Below are 16,092 nucleotides of genomic sequence, written 5' to 3' on the forward strand. Positions count from 1 at the left end.
CGTGGAGGTAACGGGGCTTGCCTGGGAATGAGCTATGGCATTTCTGCAGATAACTTTTCAGCTGTGACCAGCCTGGGTGGTTTGGACCCTTCTCCCCTTCTCCTCAGGGACTGAAGAGGTCCTAAGCAGCCACCCTTCAGCTTTGGCACTTCCTTGCTCTCACGGAGCAACGTCAGCTCCACGAGTGATGGGTGGGAGAGCCCTGTGCGCACATCAGAAGAGCCTTCGTCCCCAAAGTGCCACCAGCTCTTGTGCAGACCAGGAGCCGCAGCCGCTCAATCCACCTCACTCCAAAAGCACGGAGGGTGCTGGGGAATCGCCTTCACAGCGGGTCGGGCGGTTGCGGGGCAGAGCCCACAGCAGCCACATCCCTGCCCTTGGGGAGTCACAGTCCGGTGGGAGCCAATGCACTTTTTGGGGGGCACAAAAAAAACCCCACCACCTCAATTTCTCACCTGAGTCCACCTGGCTATTCCTGCGTCGCTTCCCCACTGCTGTCAGGCCCATGAGATCTGGAGAGCCTCGGTTTTCTTAAAGCCTCTGCTTTTTTGTGCTTTCCTTTCAACTCGTGCTCTCTTTTCTCCTTCCACTGGAGATAACACAGGGCAGAGGAGCCCCTGGGGTTGAGACTTCACTGTGGGCTTTGGTGGTGCCTCTGTAAAATGGTGCTCGGTGCTGCTTTGTGTCCCAAAGCTTTCCTAAGGCCGGGGTGGGGGGAAGGCAAAAAAAAAAAAAAAACCAAACCCAAAAGGCAGAAAGCCACAATGATGAAGGTGGAGAGGTGCAACAGGGCTGCGGGCAGGGGCTGCTGGGGTGCAGGGTACCCACACCCTGGGACTTCATGGCACAGGGGAAGGGCAGGGAGGGCTGGAGGCTGGGAGAAGGGGAGGGAAAGCCGCCACCCTGCAGGGACAGGTCTGTGAAGCCCCCAGGGCTGCACCCAGGGGTGCCAGGGGCGGGTGCAGCGGGCAGGCCAGGCTCCCTGTGGCATATAGTGTGGCACGGCAGCAGCCTTGGAGGATTTTGCAGGAGGGTGGGTGACATTAGCTGTGTCCCAGCTGGTGCTGCCCTGGTAGGAAACGCTGCCTTCCCCTGCTTGCCCAGGGGCACGGGCTGGTTTGTGCAAGAGGTCCCGATGTCCCAGTCTGGTCTCAGTCCCAGGTTGCACAATGAAATAAACTCACCCAAATTCACTCTTCCAAAGTTTGCAGTTATTGAGGGGCAGCTAAAATTATTCCTCAAAATCCCCCAAAACCTTGGGTTCTGGTGAAGCCTTGTTCCTCCCTACAAGCACCACACACCAGCACCTTCCACGTTCCTCCCAGTCCGAACCTGGTCAAAGTGCACCCAATCTTACATCCAGGAGCAATTAAGTGAGCGACACAGCAATTATCGCCCTACCCACCCTTCATGGTCCTAGTCCATACGACCCTACAGCAATCCCTATAGCCCTATGGAGGAGGGAGAAATTAGCATCTGGCATTGGCTTCCTAGCAAGGTACTTCCCACTCCGGACTGTCCTCAGCCCGGCCATGGCTACGTGAGGATGCTCTCCAGCCATTGCAAGGCAGCTCTTAAAGGGCAGATCTTTCCCAGAACTGCGCACTCAGCCTCTGTGAGCACCTTTTCCAGAGGGCTCAGTCTCCCCCGGGGTCCTGGTTTGTGTGGTTTGTGACCTGAGGGGTTAAACGCCGGGAGATCTGGTCTGGAAAATGAAAGAAGGGCTGTCTTTGGAAATTCCAGCCTGGAAGCTCGGGCTGCAGTGGCCTTGCGGGATGGTGGGCTGGAGAAGGAGGGAGGAAGGGTCTCCATCAGTGCAAGGCAGTTGGCAGCTCTGCCCGGAGCTGCTGGAGCGGACGAGCTGGTTGCAAGGAGGCTCAGCTGCCCCCCCACATCCACCCTCCGCCCTCCCGGGAGCCCTCATAGGCTCGGCGGGAGGCACGGCCTGGGCGCTGGGTGCTGCTCGGGAGACGGGGCCCTCCCCTCGCTCAGGTGAGAGGAAGGAAGCGGTGGGGAGAGGAGGAGCCGGGGGTGAGCGGGTGTTACTGCTGGCAGGGAGCAGCTCCTGGGGTTTCTGGGCTGGGTGCCCCAAAGGTGAGGAGGTGCTGGGGTTCAGCGGCTGCCCCGGTAATGGGGAGGGTCCCGGGCGGTTTGCAGCGTGTGGTGGGTGGGGAGCGTGGAGGTGCGGGGTGGGAAGGGGGTGCTGCTTGTGGGGTGGCCCAGCCTGCTGCCACCTAGGAGCAGAGCAGGCTGGTGTTAGCGAAATATCGGGCTTTTTGGGGGAGGCTTTTTAGCTGGAGAGGTGGATGTGAGCTGTGTTGCCCCCACGGGAGAGGATTGCTCCCTTTGCCTGCTGCAAGAGCTGCCTGGTGAAGGGCTGTGATCCTGCTGTGTTTGGGGCTGAGGGGTGGGGATGCCCTGTTCCTCTGTAGGGTTGGTTTGTTGAAGGTTGCTTGAAAACCCTTTCTCCTCCCCTGTCCACCTATTACTCTCTCTCCGAAGTGTAACTTATTCTTCATCTCCCTAATGGACCTGCTCAATCTATGGTGGGGCTGAGAGCTGGGAGAAGTCCGAGCCTCTTCTCTCTGTTCCCTGCCTGTCTCCACTTGTCCTGGGTGAAACCCACAGGGAGTTAAACCTCACTGAGCTGAAAATTGTACCAGAGCCGTCCTCTTCCCGCTTCCCTCCTCCCCCGAGCTGTGGGGCTAAGCTGGTCCCCAGCAACGTGCAGGCGGATGCCTGGGGAGGGGGCAGCTGCGCATTGAGGCGGTGGGGCATGGCCCCGTGGGGGGACACTGGCTCTGCAGGGGGGATGTGGCCCTGGCACGAGGCGCTCAGCAGCATGTTTTGTTGGGTGGCTGCAGCGCTGTGTTGAGCTCTTGCACCCTGTGTTCACTGTGAGGGTGCCGCTCAGCGTGGGGCTGTTCCTGGGGACTCTTTCCAAGCCCCCGCCCCAAACCCCACGGGCAGGTTTATCTGCCTGAACGTTCCCTATGCAATTTTCAGGTCTGTCTCAATGTATACCCCAGCCAGGACCCCATCAGCGCTGCCCTGGGAGCATCAGGGCCAGCCCGATTGTTCCTCCTCTCTGAAAATCCCCCCCCCCCGCAGCGAGGAGCTCTCTCCTGTTTGCTGCCAGGCCCTGCAGCGCAGTGGGGAAGGCAGCTGGAGGGCTGCCCGCAATGGCAGCGATGCCTGGGAAAGCTGGGCTCAGCAGGTTGGTGGGTCGCAGCAGAGCTGATGGAGGCACCGAAGCTTCGGGAGCCAGCTAGCGCTTCCCTGCCATCCCCCCCCCGCCCCGGGAGGATCTGGGCTTTGGGCTTATTCCCAGCTGTCAGGGAAAGACGGGGGGGGACTGGACATGGAGCGGGGACTGCGTCTCCCCACGCAGACCGCCTTCCCGGAGGGATGTCTGGGAACGGGACAGGGCTGAGCTTGTGCAAAACGGATCGGAGAGGCTGGGTGCCTGCTGGGGCAGAGGGCTCGTCGGGTGGCACCTGCTTGTCCTCATCCCTTTGGGTAAGGAACCAAGTCTCACTGGCTGCCCCTTGGGTTGGGTGTGCGCTGGGGGCTGTGCTGAGAGCCCCCGGGGACACCATGCCATCGGCTGATCGTGCTGCCAGCACAAGAGGTTTCCTTTAGATTATCTGTGGTCCTTCTGAAGTGGTCATCCTGTGTCCTCATCCTCTCCCTGGGGCAAGGTGGGGTGCAGAGCTGGCAGCTTGGGAGGCTGGGCTCAGCCTCTGTGGTTCCCAGCCTCTGGTGTGATGCACTGACACCAAGACCGTTGTCCTGCTGATGCTGAGTGCTGAGCAAATGGAGCAAGGGGCTCCTCTGGTCCAGGGGCTGGGACCAACTGGGTGTTGGCACCCTGACATAGATCTGCAAGAAAATACTCCAGGGATTCCAATGCGTTGACCGGGAGGCAGCTGCCAGCAGTGGCCTGCAGGAAGGGGGGCTGCATGAGAGCTGTTTGGAGCCTGCGTGCCACCTTGTGTGGCTGGAGGCACGGCTGCGCTGTGAGCCCCAGCATGGACCACGCCAATCTCCAGAATTGTTTCTACTCGGGGGAGTGAGCAGCTGGAGGATGTGAGCAGGCGAGGGGACGAGCAGAAAGCAGGCAAGACTTTCCTTCCACGTGCTCTTACTAATCAAAACCAGGAGCCGTGCAACCTCAGAGTGCAGCAGTGCCTTGTGAAAATGGCATTGCAGAGCTGTCCGGATGTCCTCCGGGCAGCACGGCCCCTTTCTGGGATTCCCTGGGAAGGTGGATGATGGCAGCAGGGGCCAAGGCATGGAGACCAGGGAGTTCTGGCTTTAACAAGGGCCGCGTCTGGCCGATTCGGCAATGCCTAGGTGGGATGCCTTCCGCTCCGAGTGGGAAATGTTCGGTTTGGACTTTGTTCAAAGTGAGCACGTGGTGTACGCAGCAGCTTCTCGGACTTCCCACCTCTCTGCCCTGTAGTTTTTTTTTCTTTAAGGACAGTGCAGGGCAGGAGGTCTCCTGCCAACCAAATTCTTCTTTGAACGGGATGTTGACAGATTGATTGCAAAGTGAGGTAGTATTTGCCCTCCCAAGGGGCAAATGTGATGGTGCATGCCAATGGCAAAGGTCTCTCTCCTCCAAGCTGGATGCAATAACTAGTGCTCTGGCTTCTGTCCTGTTTTCTGGTGCTGACAGAGCCCTGGCTGATCTCCATCAAGACCCTTCATGTGTTTGCCTCAGTTTCCCTAGAGGCTTACCTGTCCCCATGATGGGGCTGTGTTTGCAGCTGTGAAACAACTCTCCTAGGGTAAACTCGCATTGCATTTAGCTGCTGGAGCCCTTTTTCCCCACCTGAGTCTATTCCTGTCTCTCACTTGCAGTCTCAAACAATGAACTACGTGGGGCAGCTTGCTGAGACCGTCTTCGTCACGGTGAAGGAGCTGTACCGGGGTCTGAACCCCGCCACCCTGACGGGCTGCATCGATGTGGTCGTGGTGAGGCAGCCCGATAACTCCTTCCAGTGCTCCCCATTTCACGTGCGCTTTGGGAAGCTGGGTGTGCTGCGCTCCAAGGAGAAGGTGGTAAGTGGTGCCTGCCCTGGGATTATGCCTCCACTCTGGTGTCTCCAGACTTAGGATCTTCCATAACCCAGAGGTTATGGAAGAACTTTGAGGGGAATGGGAGCCCTGCTGAAAGGGGTGCTTGGCAAATTTTGGAGGGGATGCCCCAAATGGAACCCATCTTCTTCCAGGGAGGACTGTGCTTCCCAGGAAAATTGGGAGAGGCACCTTGCCTCAAAGGCTGGGTGGCTGTCAGCCCTGTGAGCAACCCCAACCCATCCCCTCCCTGGGGAAGTGCCTTCCTGTACACTGATGGGTGAGTGGGTTCAGATGGACAGGCTTCTTCTGCCCCTTGCCAGGTTGACATTGAAATCAATGGGGAGCCTGTGGACCTGCACATGAAGCTGGGTGACAATGGAGAGGCCTTCTTCGTCCAGGAGTTGGAGGAAAATGAGGTTGGTGATGAAGAGGTGCTGCTGGTTTGTGTCCTGCTGTGACCACCTGGAAGTGCAGGCTTGAGGTGGAAGGACCAGGCTTGGACTGCTCTTCTTCTCCAGGGTGACTCCATTATTCCCTCTGACGTTTTGTGTGTCCGGAAAGGTTCCTACTGAAAGGACCTTGTAACCAGTGTGGAGGATCTGGGTAGTGGAGCACCCTGAGGGAGAATTAGACCAAATATCTGCATCCCAGACTGTCCTCCCTCCCTGGGCATGGCTGCTGGCCAGCCAGGCAGATATCTTGGAGCTTGGCCTCTTGGGGGATCTTGTGACAGGGATGAGAGTGAGCCAGATGCTGTGGCAGGCTGCCCGCTCTACTGGGAAGCGGGATGAGACTAGTTGTGGCTTCCAGAAATCTTGGCAGCCCTCTCCCAGGCTGACTTGTGGTTGCTGCTCGCTTGGGCTGGGTTTGAGAGCAGGGAGAGGGCTCTAGAGCCGAAACCCATTTGCAACCTTTGTAATTCTGGTCTCGTGGTGCCATCTCCTGCCTGCCTCTCCTTGCCCACGGTAAAGATGCCTTTAGCTTGTGGCTGGATAACCCTGGGTTTGTTTTTTGGATTTTTTTTGTTTTCTTTTTTTTACTCACACGTTGCATGTACAAAACCTTTCCTTTTGGGCCTAGCCACAAAACCACCCGCAAGCTGAGTGTTGGTTGTGCTGGTGGCGTACGTTGCATAGACAAGAGCCATGAGCTGCCAGGCTGGAGAAGAGGGCGCTGGAGCTGACGGGCTCTTCCATCCCCGTTGCAGGGCAGCATCCCCTCCCGCCTCTGCACGTCCCCCATCCCCACCGAGGAGAGCCCGGAGGATGCCGCTCAGCCCTCTCGTGGGCAGGAGGCCTCCAGCGCTGACGTGACCCTGCGCAAGAGGAGGCGACGCAGGAGGAAGCCCAAGCGGAAGGAGGTGTCGGACTCCGAGTTAGAAGGCTGCGAGGAGACCAAAAGCGAGATGTCCGTGGAGGAGCCGTGCAAGCTGCCAGCCCCCAGGTGAGTGGCTTGGTCTGGCAGGGTGATGTGGTGGGTCGAGCCTGTGGGTTTGCCTGGTGATGCCCAGCAGTACTGAAACACGGGGACAGTGTTTCGGGTTGGACCCCAGCCTCCTGTGGAGTAGAAAGCCAGTGGAAATGGTGAAGCTGGGTATTGCCAGCTTTCCGGGTGAGGAGGCTGGTGCCTGAGAGTGGCATAACGGACCTCCTTCCTCCTTTGCAGGGATTCAGTGTATTGCTCCTTCGCTGATCTCCCTGAAGGAGAAACCGGGTCGTTGCAGTCCCCAGAGATGCACCCTTACTCTGATGGGGAGCTGGCCTCTGCGGACAGGTAACGGGCAGAGCCAAGGTGGTCTGCTCAGCCTTGGTGAGAGCAGGGGACGTGCCTCGTGGCTGGGAAGGTGGTAAGGAAAAGGGATTTGGGGGTGTCAGGGCAGGAGGGTTTTCCTGGCCTGATATGGTGTGGCTGGAGGAAAGCTCGCAGCCGATGAGGGACACTTCTGGCCATGGTCACAGATGCAAGAAGCCTGTGTGCACAGGGCTGTCCTGCCGCTGCTGCTGAGCTGCTTCTGGACAACCGGTGGCATCGCACTCTGCTTCCTTGGGCCTCAGCTTCCCATAGGTCTTGCTCATTTGTAAGTGACAGTCTTAAGGGGCAGAACTGAGTCTATGGGAAACCAACCTTAGAGGGTTCTTCACCCTAAATGTCCTTGCAGTGATAGGAAAGCATGGGGCTGTAGGGTAGATGAGGTCCAACATTCCTTTCTTTTCTTGTAGCCCCACCCTGAGCCATCCATCTTCTCCCAAAAGTGACTCTGAGCTGGAGATCAGACCGCAGGAGAGTTTTGTTCTAGGGACTGAATCCCATGTGCAGTGGACCTGGGGAAGGCTCCCTCAGGTGAGTCCCTGCTCTTGCTCTTCTCTAGCAGCTGGTGGGAAGGGGGTGTTTGAAAGTCCTGCAGAAAGTGGAGGCTGTGGCCAGGCAGCTTCAGAGGAGTTGTCCTCTTCTGCCTGATGCTTTGGGCAACCTCCTGTCCTCAAACCTGTTCTTCTGCTTTCCTTGAGGTGAATAAATCAGAACGAGTTGAACCAGCCAAGTCCACAAAGACCTTCGCTACTGCAATAACTACTGTCTCTGCGACACCGGTTCCAGCGGATGAGGCAACCCATCTTGTTGCCACCTCTGAAGGTCTGGGAGGAGGTCCAAGCCCAGTGGGACATGAGGGTGCACCTTGTTCCTCCGCTGTGTCTGTTGTTGAGCCAATACCCACACCCTGGGATGGGAACGGCCTCCCCAGGCTGAAGGACATCCCCAGCGCTGTGGGGGCAGAGAGCTTGTTGGAGGCCTCCTCAGCCACACAAGAGAAACAGGAGGGAGGCGGGAGTGTTGTGCCAGAGGTTCAGCCAGATGTGGAGCCCTTTGAGGGAGCTGCCGCTCCAAGGCAGGTGGGCTTGGAGGCCCCTGAGCCCCAGCTGGAAAGCCAGAGGAGACAAGGTGAGTGGGTGCCGCTGGAAGAGGTGTTTGAGCCTGCAGATGTATCCGACCTGGATGGGGGGACTGGGTTGTTTATTCAGTGCAATTCCTTCATGACTGCCCTGGGTATTCAAGGTGTGACATATTTGCTTTGCCCTCTCCATGTGCCACCAGCTTCTTTGCTTTGAAGAGACATTCCTCAGCTTTCCTCCTTTCAGAGACCACCCAGCTCCCCAGGAAGGCTTTCTTGCCTTATGTTTCCTGAAGTCCATCCTTGGATGTCTCTGCTTTTGCATGCTTAGAAGATTTCTCAGCAGTGTAGACCATACCTTAACTTGAAGTGTCTGGCAGCACCTAACCTGACTTGTGTCTTCATCCCGAGCATGCCAAGTCAGGTGGAAAATCGCACGGAGCGAAGCATGCGTATGTCTCCCTTGACAGGGTATTTAAGGACTTTTATGTTGTTCCCTGTCCTAACCAACCTTACTCTTCCAGCCAGCATAAATTCGGATCAAAATTGCCTCCCTGAAGAAGAGACGCTTGGGATTCCTCGTTGTACAAAGAGGGAGACCACAAAGTGTTATTTTGCATGGTGCTAACTTCAAACGGCACCTTCAGATTGTCATAGCAGAACATAGGCAGGACTTTGGCCTGTCCTTTGTGTCCTCTTGGCAAGTGGTCTCATGCCAGTGCAGGTGTCTTGAGGTACTTCTGTTGCTGTTGATTTAAGGCAGCTTTTCAAGAGGAAAAGAGATGCCCTCTTTATATGAGATACGAATTTGATAGAGGAAGATGCTGTTAGCTTTCTCGATAGACGCTGAGAGGTTGGAAAGGTGATTCAGCTAAGCTCTCTCCCTTCTGTCTGTGCATTGAGGATCCATCAAAAGAAGTCCTCACTTGGGTCCCAGTGATGTTTACCTGGAAGACCTCTCCAACCTGGATGAGGAGCAGGTGGCTCTCTATTTCCCCAGGAGGTATGGGTTGCCCCAGCTGGCCAAGCTCAGACCTTCTTGAGCAATTCCCTTACAGCAAAGGGTGGAGGTGTGTGTAAAGCTATTGCCTGATGTTGCCACTGTTTCTTCTCTTGCTGGTAGTGACACGGAGCAGAGTTCAAAGCCTGTGGCAGACCCCAGCAACCCTCTGTGTGTCCAGCTGCCATCCGACTTGCCCACCGACAGCCCCACGGATTCCGACTCTGATCTGGTGCCCACAATTGCCCTGTCGCTGTGCGGAGGCCTCGGGGGCAGCAGGCAGATCTCTCGTGGTAGGTGGGAGGGGAGGGAGAATCTGTTATCCTGAAATCCATTATATACACCAGTGGCATGACACAGCCTCTGTCCCACCAGAGAAGTTCATGGAGCACGTGGTCTCCTACCAGCAGTTTGCTGAGAATCCAGGACTCCTCGATGACCCGAACCTGGTGATACTGATCAACAAGAAGTGAGTGGCCTGCTCTTCCTGCTGCTTCATCCCAAGATGACCAGTATGGCCCTTTTGTCCCTGCAGAAACACTCCCGTAGGAGTGTGACTCCATCCCAGACAATGATTATACCTCAGTAGTTATGGGAGGGGACCTTCTGGCCATGCTGCAGGATGGTGACCTAGAAACAGCCCTCGCTGCAGGAGTGGTGACGTTCCCAACCCTCTTGCTTCTTCCAGGTATTACAACTGGGCAGTGGCTGCTCCCATGGTCCTGTCCCTGCAGGCGTTCCAGAGGAACATTCCTGAGGTCAGTGGCTCAACACGTTTACTGGCCATGCTTCTCAGCAGGGCTTGAAGAGTGCAGTGGGGCTGCGAGAGGCCAAGCTGCCCATCTGGGGCTTTGCAGGCAGTCTGAGGCAGAGCTGAACATCACTCCAGCCCACAAACCCTGAGGTCTGTCCTTTCCCCCAGAGGAACCTCGAGGTGGCTTTTAGATACCTGGGTACCGCTGATGCCTGGAGAGCAGAGATTTCCTTGTCAAAAATCTCCTATTCTGATGGTTGTACCTGTGCAAGGGGCCCTGGCAGTCTGGAGGATTTGGGGCTGCATGAGCCCACTCTGGGCTGTGTAGACCTGGCTGGGATTGTATGGAATAAGGCATCCAAATCTCTTTTTTTTTTTTTTTCCAAGCTGCCTGAAGAGAACAAGTCATTGTACCCTTCACCCCAAAACCATCTCAGCTCACAATGTGGCAGGAGTCACACATCTTACCCTGTGAATAATTTTGCAAAGGAAACCCTGCCTGGACAAGGGTCTCCTTAGCCTGTTGGCAGCTGAGCCTCCCTGGGCTGAGGACTGACTTTATCCCATGCTCTGCCATGTTCACAGAGCACCATCGACCAACTGGTGAAGGAGAAGATGCCCAAGAAAGGCAGCAGGTGGTGGTTCTCCTGGAGGAGGAGAGAATTCCCAGCAGAGGAGGTATTTGCAGTGGTGGCTGTGACAACCATGTCCCCAGGGCACAGGAGTCATTCTGGTGACTGGCAGGGGTGGGGGTAGGAGAGCAGCAGGGTCCCTCGGATGACCTGAGGCTGAGTACAAGAGTGGCCAGAGGGACCTGGTGGTAAATTGATTTCTGAAGGCTGTTGCTGTCTCCTCAGGTCTGTTAATGCCTGAGCAGCTTTAATCAACTACCAACAACTGGCAGCGCAGTAAAGTGGACCTTGTGCCCCTCATGCCACAGCCCAGGCACCACGTGTGCTTGCTGGTCTTCCTGCCCCACCACAGCAACAAGGCTGTGGTTGCTCTTCCATGGGGCAAAGTCATCATGAAGGCAGGGGGTTGCATTGCCACCTCTCTTCTGGTATCGCTGCTCCAAGGAGCAGTAAAGCAAAGCAGCTCCTGCCCTTGGCACTGAGGTGCTAATGATGCCACTCTCTGCCTGCAGCAGTCGAGGCCAGGGAAAGCCAACGTTGGGACGCTGCAGCATGACTCTGCTCAGCAGAGGTGAGTGCCTCCCTCCCAGGTTGCCTTTAGGAGTCTACGTGTGCTTTTGATCTCTTCTCATCCTAAATGACCGGTTATTCCCAAGTCTACCTAATGTGTGAGGGCAGAAAGCTCTGTTAAGGCTCTGGCTGACCCCAGTCCAGCCAAGCTCCTCCATGGCTGCTTCCTGGTGGGTGGGTTGTCCTGGGTCCCCTCCAGATCTCACCTGGTGCTCACGGGGAAAGCTGTGATCTGCAGAGTAAAGCCAACGTGCTCTTCCCTATCTTGTGTAGGCAGGAGGAGGAGGTGTCATCCAGCGACGATGAGCCCCTGCACCCCGGGGACATGTTAGCAGTGGATGCCCCTGCACAGAAATCTCAGCCAACCTACAAGAAATCCCTGCGGCTCTCCTCTGACCAAATTGTACGTACTTTACTCCTTCTCCTTCATGCCTGCTTGTGTGTGTAGGGGTGAGACAATCCTTAAACAGGGATTTCTCTGCTCCTGACCTCATGTTTTTATAGGGCATCCAAGTATTTCGCCCTGGGTGGCCACCCTGTAGAGGCTTGGGGTCCCTGGTCTGGCCAGGTGGCAGTCTGGCCTCTGGCAAGCCTCGGACCGGTGTGAATCGGTGCTGGTGTACCACATTTGTTTCCCCCTCTGCCACAGGGGAGGCTGAAACTGCAGGACGGCCCCAATGAGGTGGCGTTCAGCGTGACGACTCAGTACCAGGGCACGTGCCGCTGCGAGGCCACCATCTACCTGTGGAACTGGGACGACAAGGTGGTGATCTCGGACATTGACGGCACCATCACCAAGTAAAGAGCCTTCTCCCACCCCACATCGCTGCTCCCCCGTGAGGGGAAGTGTCCTTTCAAGGCTTGCGTAAGCAGCCAGGAGGGACCACAAACCCCATCACCTTCCAGATACCCACCAGGCTGGATCTTCCTAACCTGGTCTCCTTTCCTTCTAGGTCGGATGCTCTTGGGCACATCTTGCCGCATCTGGGAAAAGACTGGACCCACCACGGGATTGCTAAGCTCTTCCACAAAATCCACCTGTAGGTATTGGATCAACTGAGGCCAAGGGGAAGTGGGAGGATGATGGAGGAGAGGCTGAGTGGGAGTCAGTCAGGGCTCCTTAATCGCTGATGCTGGCCAAACCAGCCTATTTTTCTGCTGTCAGTGATGGCTGATGCTTGCTGTGCTCTCTGGATGACGTTGGGGGTGAAAGCAGGGGGCTTCCCTGGGCGCTGGGAGCAGATGCTTGCGTTGCCTTCCCTGGGAGGGGAGTGCGTTGGTGGAGGCTCGGCTGGGGAGAGGTAGCTGAGCACTGAAGGAGTTGAGATCGCGCAAGAACACACCTGAGAGGCCACAGGCACAGCCGGATGCCTTTGGGTCGCTGTGCAGCAGTGGCACGGGGGTCCACCAGCATTTGGGTGCCGGATGCCTCTCTGGGCACCCAGCTTCCCGTACCCCAGGGGACCGCCCCGAGGTGCGATGCTGTCCCCGCACCCGGCGGAGGCTGGCAGCGGGTCCCCGCCGAGCCCGGCCTTCAGCTCCGTCCCTGGCACCCGTGGCCACTAAGAGGCACTGTGGGCCCGCGGATGGCTCGTCCCCGCCTCGGGGGACACGCGGGGCTGCCGCTCCCCGGGGCGCTGGGGGGCTGCGGGCGCGCTGCTGCGGGGCTGGGGCTGCCCTCGTTGGCACCTCGGCTGCCACCTCCGATCCCGCAAGACCACCGTCCCCCCCCGCCCGTGCTGGCCCATCCAGCCGTGCTGGCTGCTTGAGGGTCTGCAGGGGCTGTGTCCGCACGCAGCCGGGTGTGATAAAGGTGCTGGCCTGGGGGTCCCATCCGGGTGCTGGGATACCAAGCAGCAAAGGGCGCTTTGCAGCCAGGGTGGGTGTGCAGCTGCTGGGAAGGACCTGGAGGGTGGTAGGGCTCCCTGGATAAGTGAGTCACCTTGCTTGCTGAAGGGATGAACAGGTTTGGGCTTAGACCAGGTACTCAGCTGCCCCCTCTTCGGAGGAGCAGGATGCCTTGTCCAGGGCACAGCTCAGAGGGGTTCCCTGTGCTCTCTCCAGGAACGGCTACAAGTTCCTCTACTGCTCAGCCAGAGCCATCGGCATGGCGCACATCACCAAGGGCTACCTCAAATGGGTCAATGAGCAAGGCTGTGCCCTCCCCAAGGGCCCCATCCTGCTCGCCCCCAGCAGCCTCTTCTCTGCCTTCCACAGGTACTGTGTCCTCTCCCCCTCCCCAGCCCTGCACCTCCCGCGTCCCTGGGGACGCCACCCCCCCTCCCCAGCTCGACGCTGAGGGATGTCGCAGCCTTAAACTGCTTCTGGCCTCCTTGGTGCAGGATGCCTTTCGTGGGAGGCAGCAGGGGAACTGCCTGCCCTCCCCGGAGCTTCATGGTGAAGGTCCTGATGCACAAAACCTCTCTTGCCCTTCAAATTGCTTCTTTGAGCCCCGGACAGCCTGGCTGCCCACAGTCCTGGCCAGCTGATGCCACTCTGACCTCTGCTCTGTGCATGTGTCTTGTGCTGCAGGGAGGTGATTGAGAAGAAGCCAGAGGTGTTCAAGATTGCCTGCTTGATGGACATCCAAAAACTGTTTGCCATGAAGCTGCCCTTCTACGCGGCCTTTGGGAACAGAGCCAATGTGAGTGGGTCTCCTGGGCGGGGGGGAGGGCTCAGGCTGGGACGGTGGTGGTGGTGCCGCCTTCCTGCAGCTCTCAAGCCTTGCTGGCCTTCCTTGGGCAGGACGTCTACGCTTACAAGCAAGTGGGCCTGCCAGAGAGCCGCATATTCACGGTCAACCCCAAGGGAGAGCTGATCCAGGAGCTCACAAAGAACCACAAGTCAACGTAAGCGATGTGCTTGTTCCTCCGCACCTTTGGGCTAACCTGGCTTTAACCCAGAGAAGCATCTCAGGGGGTAGAAAAGCAAACAAAACCTCGATGACCCCAATGCAACTTCTTTCTTACCCCCATAGGTATGAACGGCTCTCGGAGCTGGTGGAGCTCATCTTCCCTCCCCTGGGACAGAGTGGGAGCATTGCTCTGGCATGCCCAGAGTACAGCCACTTTGCCTACTGGAGACCTCCACTGCCTGCTGTTGACTTGGATGCCTTCTCCTGACCCCGTTATCTGTGGAGACCTGACCCAGGGCTCTCCTGTGTGTCCTCTGCCAGGACTGGATGCTCCAGATGCATCTCCTCCTCCCTGGTTGCTGCTCAGGCATTTTGCACTTCTAATACGGGTCATGTTCTGCACTAGAAACACCCCTTCTCAGGGGGCCAAAGGGGGTAAGAGGGAGCTCCGACTCTACAAAAACTCCATTTGCTAAACTAAAATTCCTGTAAGCTGGGTCTCTTAATGTTCTTAACATCTTTAAAGCCTGGCTCTTTTTTGAAGGTGGTGGTGGTGGGTCACTATCTTATTTATTAATGAGCCTGTGGCATACTATTGCTACCTCCAGTATGACCAGTGTTCCCAGACAGTCCAGCTACCTGCAGTTTGGTAGCTGCTGGAGTGAAGCTGTCCTGTGGCTTAACAACTCGTTAAGGTGGATGGAAGCTATTGGGATTTTGAGTGTTCTTCACTAATAGCAATAATTAATAAATAGTGCCTTAATCTAGGCTGTCTCTCTGCTGTAGCCCTGTGCATGGAAGTGGGAGCCAGGCTCCGTGTCCTTCCACAAACATGGTTGGGTTTATCCTGCTGAAGTGCCCTGCCAAGGGGCTCGGGTCTTGGTGGAGATGGGGGCAGGACCTACAGCTTCCTCGGCCTGTGGAGCAGCTGCAGACTCTTTTTTTTATTTTAACTTCTTTTTTTTTTGCCTACTACCTTCAGGTAATGTTGCAAAACTGATTTGATACTGGAAGCAAACCCTGGCTTTATGTGTGTGTGCATGGGGGTGAATCTCTCCCGTGCCGGCAGCCTGCCACAATCTTGTGCCGGGGCAGGAGCTTATTCCTGTGCCCCTGTGTTGGAGCATCCAAGGAAAGCTCAGGGGCTGGGGCTCAACCAGCCTGTCCCCGTGCTGCGTGGGGGACTTCTCTGAAACCCGGCTGCCAGCACTGCTGTGTGTTCAGCCAGGCTGGTGCCCCGGCTCTGGGAGCTCTCGGCTGTAACTACACAAAATAAAACAGGCAGGAGCGCTGCTGGGCTCCTTCCTCCAGTCTGGCATCCAGCTTCTCCTTCCCTGACCGCTGTGTGCGAGTGTAAATCGTCTCCTAGTGCCCCTGAGCTTTGACTCTAGCTCTGCTTTTCTGAAAGCCACACAAGTCATTTTGATCCTGGAAACCTCAGCAAGAAATACTTTATTTTTTTTCCTTTCCAGTACAAACGCTTTTTTTTGCACTTAAAATCTGAACAAATGCACAAGGTTTTAAAAACAATAAAACACAGCCTTTTAACAGGATCATTTATCAACTGCCTCAGAAAGCTGCCCATGCAAGGACAACCGCATAGGCAACGTCTCCTTCCCTCTCTGCAAGCAAAAAAAAGAATGCCCTATTTTATACAGAGTTCCTTTCACTTTTTAAACATGAATAGCTGAGAACTGAAATACAAACTGTCCCTATCTTCAAGTGACTAGTCAGGAATAGTCCAAACATAGCACCATTTTCTGGAAGGTCAGACTTCTTCCTTGTCCTGGTTTTGTTATGGCCGGTCCCAGCTCCCCCTGGGCCGGAGGAAGCTGTTGCTGTTCAGCTGCTCTCTCCCCTGGCCCGGGAAGGGGTGAGCCTGGCCCTTGGCTTCGTCTTCTCTTTGGTTGCTGCAGCCCTTTTTCTCCCTCTTGTGAGATGGGGAGGGGGCGAGGGCTCCCCTGGCCCACCGCAAAGTGCGGAGGGCTAGCCTGAGACTCCTTCCTTGGGCTGGGGAGAAAAAAACAAAAGAGGTTTTTTTGCCTAAGAGCAGGTTTTGCAGGATGCCCGGAGGCAGCTGGAGGTTGCTCCTCAGCTGGAGAAGCGTCTCAGCGGCTGCAGCCTAACTCCAAATCAGCAAAGCCCAGAGCAGCAAGAGCGGGTTCTGGTGCTGTGAGCACCCCGCAGCCTGCCAGCCCGTGGGGGTAGGCGAGGGGTGGGAGCCCAGGCCCCCTCTCCCTGCTCACACGGCTGATGGCCCACGCTCCTCTGGCAGGGGAAAGAGCTTTTACCACATCAAGGTAACACGAC

The 16,092-nt window shown here is 56.8% G+C and overlaps 1 protein-coding gene across 1 annotated transcript; it reads left to right on the plus strand.

Annotated features, from left to right (window-relative positions):
• Window positions 1-4,875: 4,875 nt before the first annotated feature.
• Window positions 4,876-15,835, plus strand: LPIN3 (lipin 3). The gene is given in 19 exon segments (XM_075166082.1): window positions 4,876-5,067; window positions 5,406-5,501; window positions 6,293-6,528; window positions 6,751-6,858; window positions 7,305-7,425; window positions 7,593-8,022; window positions 8,876-8,975; window positions 9,096-9,265; window positions 9,348-9,441; window positions 9,661-9,730; window positions 10,312-10,416; window positions 10,871-10,933; window positions 11,209-11,331; window positions 11,578-11,726; window positions 11,882-11,968; window positions 12,993-13,145; window positions 13,461-13,572; window positions 13,674-13,777; window positions 13,906-15,835. Coding segments are annotated over 19 exon segments (2,658 nt in total). The 3' UTR covers window positions 14,051-15,835.
• Window positions 15,836-16,092: the final 257 nt, after the last annotated feature.

This window comes from Calonectris borealis, chromosome 17, assembly GCF_964195595.1.
Source record: "Calonectris borealis chromosome 17, bCalBor7.hap1.2, whole genome shotgun sequence".
In the NCBI taxonomy this organism is placed as follows: Eukaryota; Metazoa; Chordata; class Aves; order Procellariiformes; family Procellariidae; genus Calonectris; species Calonectris borealis.